This window comes from Blennius ocellaris (genome assembly GCF_963422515.1).
Source record: "Blennius ocellaris genome assembly, contig: SCAFFOLD_87, whole genome shotgun sequence".
Lineage (NCBI taxonomy): Eukaryota > Metazoa > Chordata > Actinopteri > Blenniiformes > Blenniidae > Blennius > Blennius ocellaris.
In genome coordinates, this window is record NW_027662210.1 from 90,868 (window position 1) to 106,527 (window position 15,660).

A 15,660-nucleotide genomic window follows, 5' to 3' on the forward strand; every position below is an offset into this window, starting at 1 on the left:
ACGACGCCAACAAACGTCTGGAGGCGCTTTACGACAAGCTGAGAGAGCAGACGGTGAGCCGCCGCGGTCTGCACCTGTCCACGCTGCTGCTACGGCTAGCTGCTGGCTACGGCTACGGCTAGCGGCTGGCTACAGCTTCCTGCTGGCTACGGCTAGCTGCTGGCTACGGCTACGGCTAGCGGCTGGCTACAGCTTCCTGCTGGCTACGGCTAGCTGCTGGCTACTGCTACGGCTAGCGGCTGGCTACGGCTTCCTGCTGGCTACGGCTAGCTGCTGGCTACGGCTATGGCTAGCGGCTGGCTACAGCTTCCTGCTGGCTACGGCTAGGTGCTGGCTACGGCTATGGCTAGCGGCTGGCTACAGCTTCCTGCTGGCTACGGCTAGGTGCTGGCTACAGCTATGGCTAGCGGCTGGCTATGGCTACCTGCTGGCTACGGCTAGCTGCTGGCTACGGCTATGGCTAGCGGCTGGCTACGGCTTCCTGCTGGCTACGGCTAGCTGCTGGCTATGGCTAGCTGCTGGCTGCGGCTTGTGGCTGCCTATGGCTACCTGCTGGCTATGGCTAGCTGCTGGCTACGGCTTTCGGCTGGCTATGGCTAGCGGCTGGCTACGGCTTCTTGCTGGCTACGGCTAGCTGCTGGCTATGGCTAGCTGCTGGCTACGGCTTGTGGCTGGCTATGGCTACCTGCTGGCTATGGCTAGCTGCTGGCTACGGCTTTCGTCTGGCTATGGCTAGCGGCTGGCTACGGCTACCAGCTGGCTATGGCTACCTGCTGGCTACGGCTAGCTGCTGGCTATGGCTAGCTGTGATGCTTTTCTTTATAAAATATTAAACATTTACATTAAGACTGTAAATTATACATTTAGCTTCTTTATAGCGATGCGTTCATGACCAGCTGGGAAAAGTGAACTTTCTCTTTTCCAGAGAGTTTGGATCCAGAAAGTTTCAGAAATAAAAATAAAATCTAAAATATGAGAGTAAATGTTATTAAACGAAACAAGAAGTTTCTTATTTCCCAGCGTGTCTTGAACGCACCGTGCTTTGAGTTTACATGGTGGTCTGAATGTCCCCGTCCCCCCTCCCCCCCAGCTGTCGCCCGCCATCGTCGGAGGTCTTCACAACATGGCGAAGAGCGTGGAGGCTCGCCGCTACGCCGACGGCCTGAACATCCACACGCACATCGTCGGCAGCAGCAACTTCAGCGAGACGTCGGCCTTCATGCCCGTCCTGAAGGTGGTGCTGACGCAGGCCAACAAGCTGGGGGTCTGAGGGGGGGCTCAACGGGGGGGGGGCAGGTAGACCGTCACTGAGTACAGTGACCTGGAGAAAGGGCTAAAATCAAACACCACTCCTGCCCCTCCCCCACCACCCCTACTGCCCCTCCCCCACCACCACTACTGCCCCTCCCCCACCACCCCTACTGCCCCTCCCCCACCACCACTCCTGCCCCTCCCCCACCACCCCTACTGCCCCTCCCCCACCATCCCTCCTGTCCCTCCCCCACCACCCCTACTGCCCCTCCCCCACCACCACTCCTGCCCCTGCCCCTCCCCCATCACCCTACTGCCCCTCCCCCACCTCCACTCCTGCCCCTCCCCCACCACCCCTACTGCCCCTCCCCCACCTCCACTCCTGCCCCTCCCCCACCATCCCTCCTGTCCCTCCCCCACCACCCCTACTGCCCCTCCCCCACCATCCCTCCTGTCCCTCCCCCACCACCCCTACTGCCCCTCCCCCACCACCACTCCTGCCCCTCCCCCATCACCCTACTGCCCCTCCCCCACCACCACTCCTGCCCCTCCCCCATCACCCTACTGCCCCTCCCCCACCTCCACTCCTGCCCCTCCCCCACCATCCCTCCTGTCCCTCCCCCACCACCCCTACTGCCCCTCCCCCACCATCCCTCCTGTCCCTCCCCCACCACCCCTACTGCCCCTCCCCCACCACCACTCCTGCCCCTCCCCCATCACCCTACTGCCCCTCCCCCACCACCACTCCTGCCCCTCCCCCACCACCCCTACTGCCCCTCCCCCACCTCCACTCCTGCCCCTCCCCCATCGCCCCTCCCCACCACCCTTACTGCCCCTCCCCCACCACCCCTCCTGCCCCTCCCCCACCATCCCTCCTGCCCCTCCCCCACCACCACTCCTGCCCCCCACCACCCCTACTGCCCCTCCCCCACCACCACTCCTGCCCATCACCCCACTGCCCCTCCCCCACCACCACTCCTGCCCCTCCCCCACCACCCCTACTGCCCCTCCCCCACCACCCCTACTGCCCCTCCCCCACCACCACTCCTGCCCCTCCCCCATCACCCCACTGCCCCTCCCCCACCACCACTCCTGCCCCTCCCCCACCACCCCTACTGCCCCTCCCCCACCTCCACTCCTGCCCCTCCCCCATCGCCCCTCCCCCACCACCCTTACTGCCCCTCCCCCACCACCCCTCCTGCCCCTCCCCCACCACCCCTCCTGCCCCTCCCCCACCACCCCTCCTGCCCCTCCCCCACCACCCCCGCTCCCCCCCCCACCATTAGAGAATTCAATATAAAACTGGAAAGTTTCGTCACGACAGCAGAACGTTAAAGGTGCAGGACGTCTTTTTTTTATTTCTATTTTTTTATGTAATACTAAGAACAAGCAGATGAAGGAAACCGGGGTCATGTGACGCGTCCACGTCTTCACGTCCACGTCGTCTTCCAGGTTTTTCCGCTCCAGCCTAAACAGTCCGGCCTCGTTTCCACGGCAACGGCACAAATGCTGAAAAAATGCTGTCCCCGGTCGGCACGTTGGGCCACCGGGTGGCGCTGTTGGTTGTTTTTGTAATGAAGCCACATGCCAAGGACTTGAAAACAAAAGAAAACTCCAGGAAAACTCTCCGCCGCCCCCTGCTGCCTGAAGGAGGCGCCGCTTCACTCCGACGTTCTGCACCTTTAAGAGTTTTACCGTTAAAAGATTCACCTTTTCCTCGCAGGCGCACGCAAAACTAACGGAATATTCACTTTTTCTACACTACAAGCAGCTTTTTACTCTTCCCAGTTTTTTACGATTTTTTTTTTTTTTTTTATAATTATTTCAATCTCGCATTAATTCTAACGACAGGAGAATAAAGAGAAACGTCTCGTGGGCATTTAGACGGAAAGAGACTGATCGTCTTCTAGGATTTTCTTTGTTTTTGGTTATGGATAGCTGCTGGCTACGGCTAGCGGCTGGCTACGGCTAGCGGCTGGCTACGGCTAGCGGCTGGCTACGGCGAGCTGCTGGCTATGGCTATGGCTACCTGCTGGCTACGGCTAGCGGCTGGCTACGGCTAGCGGCTGGCTACGGCTAGCGGCTGGCTACGGCTAGCTGCTGGCTATGGCTATGGCTACCTTCTGGCTACGGCTAGCGGCTGGCTATGGCTAGCTGCTGGCTACGGCTACTTAGTCATTTTATTATTTGCGTCTTCCAGTAAATTCCGTTTTAATCTCGGCATCAGATGCCTGTAATTTGACACCAGCCTCGTGTCTCGGCAATTGGAGTCGTTTTCCTCACAAACTTGGAATCTTTTTCAGATTAAAACCTGAGAAACTGAATATTTCTTCATCCGTCCCTCGTCCACTTTGAACTTTTTCTGCGTTAATCTAGTTTTTACCGGCGAACTTCCGCCGCTGTGTTGGACCAAGACCTCCGTTCTGCTGCTTTTACTCCTTTAATTGTTTTGTTCATCTTTATTTGAGTTTTTTTTACAGTTTAATCTCTGCAGATTTACGACAGACTGAGCTTCTTACAGCTTTTCTTAAGTATGCATGTTGAAAGCGACGCGACGTCCTTGATTTTCCTCCCGGCTGCCGGCCGGCGGTCCGCCTCACTTCATCCTCACCGAAGAACAAGAAAGAAAGAAAGAAAGAAAGAAAAGTCTTTGTTTTAGATCGACTACATGCAATATTTTCAATAAATAGTATTTATTTACAGCACTGTGTTGTGGTGTTTACAATATTACAATATGGTCCTTTTTTCTGAGGCTTGGGCTCGAGAGCTGCAGTTATTTTTTATTACCTTAGTATTTTATTTTTATTACCTTAGTATTTCTATAATGGGGAAAATTTTATTCATTTCGCTTTTGTTAAAAAGATGCACAAAATAAATCACTACTATTTCAATTCCTCTTCCTCCTTCTGCATTTTTTAACAGTCGTCGAACATTTAAAAAATTGCAAACTTTATTTCCACAGCTTCAGTCGATAATGTCTCTGAATATGAATTTAGTTACTTATACTGAACCTTCTGCCTCCTTTTATCGTATTTAGAATTTGATTAATTGTCTAATAATTCAACTTTTCAACATGTTTCCGTGTAGAATTTACATAAAATAAACGACATCAGTATTATTTTCAAGATTAGAACTTTGTTAAAGTGATTATCAGTACCACAGGAAGTAGGCGGTTGGTCATCACTTAACACGGAAACCAGTTGAAGCGAAACACCGGATGAACCCGTTAAAAGGCTTTTTAATTCAAACTGTCGGTTCCGAGGAAAGAACCGCGGAGGAAAAAGCTTCAGGAATCAAACCTCTGGCACTAAAAACGTTTCTAAATCCGACTTTAGCATATCAAAATGCGGTATCTGTCACTTTCTACTCCGGAGGAGCTCATGGAGCGGCGACACTTCCGGTGCGGAAGTACGTGGCGCCGCGTCGGCCGCTGAGTCGTACGTCACCGCCGCCGCCATATTGGACCGGGCAACTCGTCTGTAAGTCTGTATGCGGCTGTTAATGTCATTGTTTTGTGTTTTAATTGTTAATATCGTGACGTCATCATCACACCGTAGACACGTTTTACTTCTGTGAAAGATTTAACAGTCATAAAGCACGTGGTTGCCGTGAAGGTACGTGTGTGACGTCACTTCCCGTCTCTAATGTTTGTCTTGTGTCTGCACCTGAAGCAGGATCCACTTCAGAGGGGGAACAGGTAGGACGCACACGCACGCACGCATGCTCACACACACACACACACACACACACACACACACACACACACACGCCTTCCTGGATCCGTTTCATTTTGACTCTTTTAAAGCTCAAAGTGAAGCTGAAACTCGGTTCAGCTTTTTTTTTAACAACATTCAGAAACGTCTAGAAGAAAATCCAGTCCGAATACTGAAACCTTTAACCGCTTCCTCTTCCTGCAGGTTTACATGACCTGGTGAGTAACTACTGTTAACTAGTACTGTTAACTAGTACTGCCACGGTGTCACGTTATCATTCGACCTTTGGTTTTATTTCCTTTTTATCTCCGCTAATGAAGCCGACAGAGAAGAATGTTTTTGTCTGCAGGGTATTTATTTATTTATTAGTTTTTATGTAAATATTTTACCAAAGTCTCGTAAAAACTGTGAAGCGGAGTTGCAGGAAGTGTTCAGGGACGATTCGTCCTCATCGGAGGGAAAGTCACATGTTGTGATGCTGAACGTTTCACAATAAATCCAACAGAACTGTGATAAAACGGTCCCAAAGTTCTGGTGGAGCTGCAAGGAGCTCAGCGCCTGTTGCCATGGAGACGCTCAGTGTTGATGACGCTCCCCGACAGGCTGGTTAGCATCGACATGAGCTAACGGCTAACATGCTACTGATGCTAACTCTGAGTTTAGCTCTAGTTTGTTTCTCCTTGTTTTTCTAAATAATCCAACCTCTTCCTCTTCCTCTTCCTCCTCCCCCTCCTCCTCCTCCTCCTCTTCCTCCTCCTCCTCTTCCTCTTCCTCTTCCTCCTCTTCATCTCCCTCCTCCTCCTCCCCCCTGTCTTCCTCCTCCTCTTCCTCCTCCTCTTCCTCCTCCTCTTCCTCTTCCTCTTCCTCTTCATCTCCCTCCTCCTCCTCCTCCTCCTCTTCCTCCTCCTCCTCCTGTTCCTCTTCCTCCTCTTCCTCCTCCTCCCCCTCTTCCTCCTCCTCCTCCTCCTTCTCTTCCTCCCCCTCCTCCTGTTCCTCTTCCTCCCCCTCCTCCTCTTCCTCTTCCTCTTCCTTCTCTTCCTCCCCCTCCTCATCCTCCTCCTCCTCCTCCTCTTCCTCTTCCTCCTCCTCCTCTTCCTCTTCCTCCTCTTCCTCTTCCTCCTCCTTCTCTTCCTCTTCCTCTTCCTCCTCCTCTTCCTCTTCCTCCTCCTCCTCTTCCTCTTCCTCCTCCTGTTCCTCTTCCTCCTCCTCCTCCTGTTCCTCTTCCTCCTCCTCTTCCTCTTCCTCTTCCTCTTCCTCTTCCTCTTCCTCTTCCTCTTCCTCTTCCTCCTTCTCTTCCTCCTCCTCCTCCTGTTCCTCTTCCTCCTCTTCCTCTTCCTCTTCCTCTTCCTCCCCCTCTTCTTCCTCTTCCTCTTCCTCTTCCTCTTCCTCTTCCTCTTCCTCCTCCTCCTCCTCCTCCTCAGGTATAGAAGGAGACATGATGAAGGACGTCAGTCTCTGGGCTCTTCTTCCTCCACTCTACTCCTTGTTTACAGCTGCTGGACTCTGGCTGGTGTGAGTTCACTCATTCACTCATTCACTCATTCACTCATTCATTCATTCATTCACTCCATCACTCCTTCACTCCATCACTCCATCACTCCTTCACTCCTTCACTCCTCCACTCCTCCACTAGAACGCCTGTAGAAACACTGAATATTTCCAGACAGACGGAAGCTTGTGAAGAGATTTGTTGATGGAAAACCACAGAATGAATGTCGACTCGGCACAAAGACTGTATTTAACTGAAAAGACTATTTTTATAACGTCTTTTCAGCTTTTGGTGAAACTTTTTGTCTACAAGATGAACTAAATAATAAAAACATAAATAAATAATTAAATGCCGTCAGTCTGGTTCAGTTAGAGCAGCGCCACCACCTGGAGGGTTAGTAGTTCTACAGAGTTATTAACTTATTACATGAACCGTCAATAATATACTGTAACACACACACACACACACACACACACACACACACACAGAAGGAGTATAGATGATCATTTCACCAGTGTTTCCTCCAGTCAGCCAACCTGGCAACCCGCTGCTCTGCTGCAGCATCGCTGCTGCGGTCGTAAAAATTCGGCTTTTCAAAGTAAAACCAATGTCTTTTATTTTCTCAGTCGGCCGCCAGGAAACTTTCCAAAGTGAAACTTTCTGCCCTCGTGTTGTTCCTGCTCCGTTGCCACGGTAACAAGCTGCGACTCCGGCGCCCGAACAGTTTTTTGGTTGCCGTGGCAACGAGCCCCGGGCAGCAGGAAGGACCTCACGCTGTCCTCTGATTGGTGCAGGTACGCCGTCGCCGTGGACAACAAGAGCGTGACTCCGCTGAGCTCCCACACCTGGTGGGTGACCTCCTGACCTCCGGGGCAAAACCACCTGTAACTGTTGAGTGGGAAATAGTTACAGTTACTTCTGCAGTTACTTATTGTTCCAAATAGAACGTCACAGATTACTATAATGTTCTCTTGTGTTGTTTACAAGCTTGTTTGTTTGTAACTTCAGTAGTTACTGTGGATAAAAAGTAACTGAATATCTATATATCCATACAGTAACTTCACCTGGTATTACAAAGTAAAAAGTTACTTTTTACTTTGTTGTGTTACTTAGTAACTGATGACTGTTACAAGTTATGGAGGAAGTACTAGCTACTAGTTACCATGGACACAACATGACTGATTACTTCGTAAAGTTACAACTACAACCTGAGTAGTTACTGGTAATTTTTATGTTTCTTCGGAATTTATTAGTAAACATGAAGTTCAGTTACTTAATGAAAAGTAACTATTACTTGGTAAGTAACTGTTGTGTTGCTTTATACCTGATTAGAAGAAGTACTACAAGACAAAAGCTGAGTTACTTTAGTAGTTACCGTGATGAAAAAGTAACTAGTTACTTGGTGAAGTTCCACTTAGTGGCGGTTTGAAAAGGTTTTCAGTGTTTTTCTGTTTCAGGTCTTGGAACGGATCCTTGTACCCTCCGTACATCAGGTACACACACACACACACACACACACACACACACACACACACACACACACACACACACACACACACACACACACACACACACACACACACACACACATGTTGAATTGTTGTTGTTCAGTGTTGCAGGAAACTTTCCTCCAGCGAGCTGCGTCTTCGGTCAGGTGATGAACGTGGCGGCGTGCGGAGGTAAACAAACAAAACCAGGAGGAAACAAACAAACAAACAAACAAACAGACTGTAGTAGCCTGTAGTAACAGACTGTAGTAACCTGCAGTAACAGACTGTAGTAGCCTGTAGTAACAGACTGTAGTAGCCTGCAGTAACAGACTGTAGTAACCTGCAGTAACAGACTGTAGTAGCCTGCAGTAACAGACTGTAGTAACCTGTAGTAACAGACTGTAGTAACCTGTAGTAACAGACTGTAGTAACCTGCAGTAACAGACTGTAGTAACCTGCAGTAACAGACTGTAGTAACCTGTAGTAACAGACTGTAGTAACCTGCAGTAACAGACTGTAGTAACCTGTAGTAACAGACTGTAGTAGCCTGCAGTAACAGACTGTAGTAACCTGTAGTAACAGACTGTAGTAACCTGCAGTAACAGACTGTAGTAACCTGTAGTAACAGACTGTAGTAACCTGTAGTAACAGACTGTAGTAACCTGCAGTAACAGACTGTAGTAACCTGCAGTAACAGACTGTAGTAACCTGTAGTAACAGACTGTAGTAACCTGCAGTAACAGACTGTAGTAACCTGTAGTAACAGACTGTAGTAACCTGTAGTAAGACTGTAGTAACCTGTAGTAACAGACTGTAGTAACCTGCAGTAACAGACTGTAGTAACCTGTAGTAACAGACTGTAGTAACCTGTAGTAACAGACTGTAGTAACCTGCAGTAACAGACTGTAGTAGCCTGTAGTAACAGACTGTAGTAACCTGCAGTAACAGACTGTAGTAACCTGTAGTAACAGACTGTAGTAACCTGCAGTAACAGACTGTAGTAGCCTGTAGTAACAGACTGTAGTAACCTGCAGTAACAGACTGTAGTAACCTGTAGTAACAGACTGTAGTAACCTGTAGTAACAGACTGTAGTAACCTGTAGTAACAGACTGTAGTAACCTGCAGTAACAGACTGTAGTAACCTGTAGTAACAGACTGTAGTAGCCTGCAGTAACAGACTGTAGTAACCTGTAGTAACAGACTGTAGTAACCTGCAGTAACAGACTGTAGTAACCTGTAGTAACAGACTGTAGTAACCTGTAGTAACAGACTGTAGTAACCTGCAGTAACAGACTGTAGTAACCTGCAGTAACAGACTGTAGTAACCTGTAGTAACAGACTGTAGTAACCTGCAGTAACAGACTGTAGTAACCTGTAGTAACAGACTGTAGTAACCTGTAGTAACAGACTGTAGTAGCCTGCAGTAACAGACTGTAGTAACCTGTAGTAACAGACTGTAGTAACCTGCAGTAACAGACTGTAGTAACCTGTAGTAAGACTGTAGTAACCTGTAGTAACAGACTGTAGTAACCTGCAGTAACAGACTGTAGTAACCTGTAGTAACAGACTGTAGTAACCTGTAGTAACAGACTGTAGTAACCTGCAGTAACAGACTGTAGTAGCCTGTAGTAACAGACTGTAGTAACCTGCAGTAACAGACTGTAGTAACCTGTAGTAACAGACTGTAGTAACCTGTAGTAACAGACTGTAGTAACCTGTAGTAACAGACTGTAGTAACCTGCAGTAACAGACTGTAGTAACCTGTAGTAACAGACTGTAGTAGCCTGCAGTAACAGACTGTAGTAACCTGTAGTAACAGACTGTAGTAACCTGCAGTAACAGACTGTAGTAACCTGTAGTAACAGACTGTAGTAACCTGTAGTAACAGACTGTAGTAACCTGCAGTAACAGACTGTAGTAACCTGCAGTAACAGACTGTAGTAACCTGTAGTAACAGACTGTAGTAACCTGCAGTAACAGACTGTAGTAACCTGTAGTAACAGACTGTAGTAACCTGTAGTAACAGACTGTAGTAGCCTGCAGTAACAGACTGTAGTAACCTGTAGTAACAGACTGTAGTAACCTGCAGTAACAGACTGTAGTAACCTGTAGTAAGACTGTAGTAACCTGTAGTAACAGACTGTAGTAACCTGCAGTAACAGACTGTAGTAACCTGTAGTAACAGACTGTAGTAACCTGTAGTAACAGACTGTAGTAACCTGTAGTAACAGACTGTAGTAACCTGTAGTAACAGACTGTAGTAACCTGCAGTAACAGACTGTAGTAACCTGTAGTAACAGACTGTAGTAACCTGTAGTAACAGACTGTAGTAGCCTGCAGTAACAGACTGTAGTAACCTGTAGTAACAGACTGTAGTAACCTGCAGTAACAGACTGTAGTAACCTGCAGTAACAGACTGTAGTAACCTGCAGTAACAGACTGTAGTAACCTGTAGTAACAGACTGTAGTAGCCTGCAGTAACAGACTGTAGTAACCTGTAGTAACAGACTGTAGTAACCTGCAGTAACAGACTGTAGTAACCTGTAGTAACAGACTGTAGTAACCTGCAGTAACAGACTGTAGTAACCTGTAGTAACAGACTGTAGTAACCTGTAGTAACAGACTGTAGTAACCTGCAGTAACAGACTGTAGTAACCTGTAGTAACAGACTGTAGTAACCTGCAGTAACAGACTGTAGTAACCTGCAGTAACAGACTGTAGTAACCTGTAGTAACAGACTGTAGTAACCTGTAGTAACAGACTGTAGTAACCTGTAGTAACAGACTGTAGTAACCTGCAGTAACAGACTGTAGTAACCTGCAGTAACAGACTGTAGTAACCTGTAGTAACAGACTGTAGTAACCTGTAGTAACAGACTGTAGTAACCTGCAGTAACAGACTGTAGTAACCTGTAGTAACAGACTGTAGTAACCTGTAGTAACAGACTGTAGTAACCTGTAGTAACAGACTGTAGTAACCTGCAGTAACAGACTGTAGTAACCTGTAGTAACAGACTGTAGTAACCTGTAGTAACAGACTGTAGTAGCCTGCAGTAACAGACTGTAGTAACCTGTAGTAACAGACTGTAGTAACCTGCAGTAACAGACTGTAGTAACCTGCAGTAACAGACTGTAGTAACCTGCAGTAACAGACTGTAGTAACCTGTAGTAACAGACTGTAGTAGCCTGCAGTAACAGACTGTAGTAACCTGTAGTAACAGACTGTAGTAACCTGCAGTAACAGACTGTAGTAACCTGTAGTAACAGACTGTAGTAACCTGTAGTAACAGACTGTAGTAGCCTGCAGTAACAGACTGTAGTAACCTGTAGTAACAGACTGTAGTAGCCTGCAGTAACAGACTGTAGTAACCTGTAGTAACAGACTGTAGTAACCTGCAGTAACAGACTGTAGTAACCTGTAGTAACAGACTGTAGTAACCTGTAGTAACAGACTGTAGTAACCTGCAGTAACAGACTGTAGTAACCTGCAGTAACAGACTGTAGTAACCTGTAGTAACAGACTGTAGTAACCTGCAGTAACAGACTGTAGTAACCTGTAGTAACAGACTGTAGTAACCTGTAGTAACAGACTGTAGTAACCTGCAGTAACAGGATGTAGTAACGTGCAGTAACAGGATGCAGTAACAGGATGCAGTAACAGGATGCAGTAACAGGATGCAGTAACCTGCAGTAACAGACTGCAGTAACAGGATGCAGTAACAGGATGCAGTAACAGGATGCAGTAACCTGTAGTAACCTGCAGTAACAGGCCCTTCCTGCGGTTCCAGGCCTGCTGATCGGACTCTTCAGGTTCCTGCAGCTGCGCCCCCGTCTGGACCTGGTCTGGTTGAACCGCTGCAGCCTGGCGACCTTCTGCTCCGCCTGCTGCGGCATGAGTCTGCTGGGGAACTTCCAGGTACCTGGTCCGTCCTGGTCTCTGTCTCTGTCCCTTCTGGTCTCTGTCTCTCCACCTGGTCGCTGTCTCTGTTCCTGCTGCTGGTCTCTGTCTCTCCACCTGGTCTCTGTTTGTCCAGCTGGTCTCTGTCTCTCCACCTGGTCTCTGTTTGTCCACCTGGTCTCTGTCTCTGTTCCTGCTGCTGGTCTCTGTTTGTCCAGCTAGTCTCTGTCTCTCCACCTGGTCTCTGTCTCTCCACCTGGTCTCTGTTTGTCCACCTGGTCTCTGTCTCTCCACCTGGTCTCTGTTTGTCCAGCTGGTCTCTGTCTCTGTTCCTGCTGCTGGTCTCTGTTTGTCCAGCTGGTCTCTGTCTCTCCACCTGGTCTCTGTCTCTCCACCTGGTCTCTGTTTGTCCACCTGGTCTCTGTCTCTCCACCTGGTCTCTGTTTGTCCAGCTGGTCTCTGTCTCTCCACCTGGTCTCTGTTTGTCCACCTGGTCTCTGTCTCTGTTCCTGCTGCTGGTCTCTGTTTGTCCAGCTAGTCTCTGTCTCTCCACCTGGTCTCTGTCTCTCCACCTGGTCTCTGTTTGTCCACCTGGTCTCTGTTTGTCCACCTGGTCTCTGTTTGTCCAGCTGGTCTCTGTCTCTCCACCTGGTCTCTGTTTGTCCAGCTGGTCTCTGTCTCTCCACCTGGTCTCTGTTTGTCCACCTGGTCTCTGTTCCTGCTGCTGGTCTCTGTTTGTCCAGCTAGTCTCTGTCTCTCCACCTGGTCTCTGTCTCTCCACCTGGTCTCTGTTTGTCCACCTGGTCTCTGTCTCTCCACCTGGTCTCTGTTTGTCCAGCTGGTCTCTGTCTCTCCACCTGGTCTCTGTTTGTCCACCTGGTCTCTGTCTCTGTTCCTGCTGCTGGTCTCTGTTTGTCCAGCTAGTCTCTGTCTCTCCACCTGGTCTCTGTCTCTCCACCTGGTCTCTGTTTGTCCACCTGGTCTCTGTTTGTCCAGCTGGTCTCTGTCTCTCCACCTGGTCTCTGTCTCTCCACCTGGTCTCTGTCTCTCCACCTGGTCTCTGTTTGTCCAGCTGGTCTCTGTTTGTCCACCTGGTCTCTGTTTGTCCACCTGGTCTCTGTCTCTCCACCTGGTCTCTGTTTGTCCACCTGGTCTCTGTCTCTCCACCTGGTCTCTGTTTGTCCACCTGGTCTCTGTTTGTCCACCTGGTCTCTGTTTGTCCACCTGGTCTCTGTTTGTCCACCTGGTCTCTGTCTCTCCAGCTGGTCTCTGTTTGTCCAGCTGGTCTCTGTTTGTCCACCTGGTCTCTGTCTCTCCAGCTGGTCTCTGTCTCTCCACCTGGTCTCTGTCTCTCCAGCCGGTCTCTGTTTGTCCACCTGGTCTCTGTTTGTCCAGCTGGTCTCTGTTTGTCCAGCTGGTCTCTGTTTGTCCAGCTGGTCTCTGTCTGTCCACCTGGTCTCTGTCTCTCCACCTGGTCTCTGTCTCTCCAGCCGGTCTCTGTTTGTCCACCTGGTCTCTGTCTCTCCACCTGGTCTCTGTCTCTCCACCTGGTCTCTGTCTCTCCAGCCGGTCTCTGTTTGTCCACCTGGTCTCTGTTTGTCCAGCTGGTCTCTGTTTGTCCAGCTGGTCTCTGTCTGTCCACCTGGTCTCTGTCTCTCCAGCCGGTCTCTGTTTGTCCACCTGGTCTCTGTCTCTCCAGCCGGTCTCTGTTTGTCCAGCTGGTCTCTGTTTGTCCAGCTGGTCTCTGTTTGTCCACCTGGTCTCTGTCTCTCCACCTGGTCTCTGTCTCTCCACCTGGTCTCTGTCTCTCCAGCCGGTCTCTGTTTGTCCACCTGGTCTCTGTTTGTCCAGCTGGTCTCTGTTTGTCCAGCTGGTCTCTGTCTGTCCACCTGGTCTCTGTCTCTCCACCTGGTCTCTGTCTCTCCAGCCGGTCTCTGTTTGTCCACCTGGTCTCTGTCTCTCCACCTGGTCTCTGTCTCTCCACCTGGTCTCTGTCTCTCCAGCCGGTCTCTGTTTGTCCACCTGGTCTCTGTTTGTCCAGCTGGTCCTGTTTGTCCAGCTGGTCTCTGTCTGTCCACCTGGTCTCTGTCTCTCCACCTGGTCTCTGTCTCTCCAGCCGGTCTCTGTTTGTCCAGCTGGTCTCTGTTTGTCCAGCTGGTCTCTGTTTGTCCAGCTGGTCTCTGTTTGTCCACCTGGTCTCTGTCTCTCCAGCCGGTCTCTGTCTCTCCACCTGGTCTCTGTCTCTCCAGCCGGTCTCTGTTTGTCCAGCTGGTCTCTGTTTGTCCAGCTGGTCTCTGTTTGTCCACCTGGTCTCTGTCTCTCCAGCCGGTCTCTGTCTCTCCACCTGGTCTCTGTTTGTCCACCTGGTCTCTGTCTCTCCAGCTGGTCTCTGTCTCTCCACCTGGTCTCTGTCTCTCCACCTGGTCTCTGTCTCTCCAGCCGGTCTCTGTCTCTCCACCTGGTCTCTGTTTGTCCACCTGGTCTCTGTCTCTCCAGCTGGTCTCTGTCTCAGCTCTTCCCCCAGGCGTTCCTCCATAACCTGGGCGCCCTGCTGACCTTTGGCCTCGGCACGTTGTCCTGCTGGCTGCAGTGGTGGCTCAGCGTCGTGGAGGACGGGAGGCTCTGTGGCCGTGCCGCGGTTCGATTCCTGCTGTCCAGCAGCATCACGCTGAGCCTGTTCCTCTGTATCCTTCACTGGCCCCGCCCCCCCGCTCGCCCAGGCCGTTGCCCCGCCCCCCCCCCGGTCGCCCAGTCCGTTGCTCCGCCTTGACTCCGCCCCCCTGCAGACTTCTTCTTCATGGCGCTGGCGCAGCACATGCACGCCGCCCGCTGCCAGTGGGCGCTGGTCTCCTTCCTCCTCCTCTTCATCAGCACCTTCGGCCTCGACTTCCGAACCTGCAGCTTCTACGTCGTGGGCGTCGACGCGGCGGCTCGTCCAATCACCGGCAAGTATGAGTCGCAACGCCAGGACGTGTCTCAAGCCCCGCCCGGCCGCAGCACAAGCCCCGCCCACCTGCGTCTGAGGGCCCACCCACCTGCCGAGGCCCAACACACCTGCGCCTGAAGCCACGCCCACCTGTCCCTGAAGCCACGCCCACCTGCTGAGACCCAACCCACCTGTCCCTGAAGCCACGCCCACCCGCTGAGGCCCAACACACCTGTGCCTGAAGCCACGCCCACCTGTACCTGAAGCCACGCCCACCCGCTGAGACCAAACCCACCTGTCCCTGAAGCCACGCCCACCTGCTGAGGCCCAACACACCTGTCCCTGAAGCCACGCCTGCCTGCTGAGGCCCAACCCACCTGCGCCTGAAGCCACGCCCACTTGTGTCTAAGCTCCGCCCAGTCGTGTCAGGGTCTCACGCCCACTCAATTTGAAGCTCCGCCCCTTCTGATTTTTTTTGTCCTTGTTGGTAATTTTACTCTAATATCATGAAGGATGGAAGCATTGAAGTACTCAGATTACTGTGGTTAAGTGGCACTTTGGAGTACTGGTACTTTTCTGAGTATTAATTTCAAGCAGGAAACTTTCACTCGTGTAAAATGTCAACATGTAATATTTAGTTGCTTTAAACGTCATCAGCAGTTTGTAGGTAATACTTCTAATGACCTACTTAAGTACAGTTTAGTCTTTGTAATTGACTGCATTACTTTCAGAAATGTGAGTACTTCAGTAGTACTTTCATCTACTTTGATGAGTAATCGTGTAAATAAGTCTGGATTGTTTTGAACCAAAGGTTTTCTCTTTCAGTGATTTAATTGGTGGATTATTTTTCTCTACTTCAGATTAAAGCTTTATTTTTGTTGTGTTTTTGCCTT

The 15,660-nt window shown here is 50.2% G+C and overlaps 2 protein-coding genes across 3 annotated transcripts in view; both read left to right on the forward strand.

The window, feature by feature from the left end:
- The window catches only part of sec31a (SEC31 homolog A, COPII coat complex component), a 14,286-nt gene extending 12,770 nt beyond the window's left edge, over positions 1–1,516 (forward strand). The window contains 2 exon segments of the mRNA XM_080521538.1: positions 1–53; positions 1,091–1,516. The exon segment at positions 1–53 is cut by the window's left edge and continues 19 nt beyond it. Coding sequence (XP_080377664.1) covers positions 1–53; positions 1,091–1,270 — 233 coding nt within the window. The 3' untranslated portion in view covers positions 1,271–1,516.
- A 3,393-nt stretch (positions 1,517–4,909) lies between these two features.
- On the forward strand, positions 4,910–15,028 carry tmem150c (transmembrane protein 150C). Of its 2 annotated transcripts, none has more exons than XM_080521552.1 (8): positions 4,910–4,948; positions 6,386–6,476; positions 7,248–7,301; positions 7,911–7,946; positions 8,065–8,132; positions 11,732–11,859; positions 14,354–14,525; positions 14,628–15,028. In XM_080521552.1, the coding sequence occupies exons 2-8, from the start codon at positions 6,400–6,402 to the stop codon at positions 14,903–14,905; spliced, it is 813 nt and encodes a 270-aa protein (XP_080377678.1). In that variant the 5' UTR covers positions 4,910–4,948; positions 6,386–6,399; the 3' UTR covers positions 14,906–15,028. The 2 variants fall into 2 exon arrangements, with proteins under 2 accessions (XP_080377678.1, XP_080377677.1); XM_080521551.1 differs by lacking the exon at positions 4,910–4,948 and adding an exon at positions 5,496–5,570.
- Positions 15,029–15,660: the final 632 nt, after the last annotated feature.

Excerpts from the sequence above, each read along its gene's own strand:
- tmem150c (XM_080521551.1), top strand. The coding sequence starts at position 5,531 with ATGGAGACGCTCAGTGTTGATGACGCTCCCCGACAGGCTG. Across the intron at positions 6,477-7,247 it reads GCTGCTGGACTCTGGCTGGT|GTACGCCGTCGCCGTGGACA; the intron begins GTGAGTTCACTC and ends TGATTGGTGCAG. Across the intron at positions 7,947-8,064 it reads TTGTACCCTCCGTACATCAG|TGTTGCAGGAAACTTTCCTC; the intron begins GTACACACACAC and ends GTTGTTGTTCAG.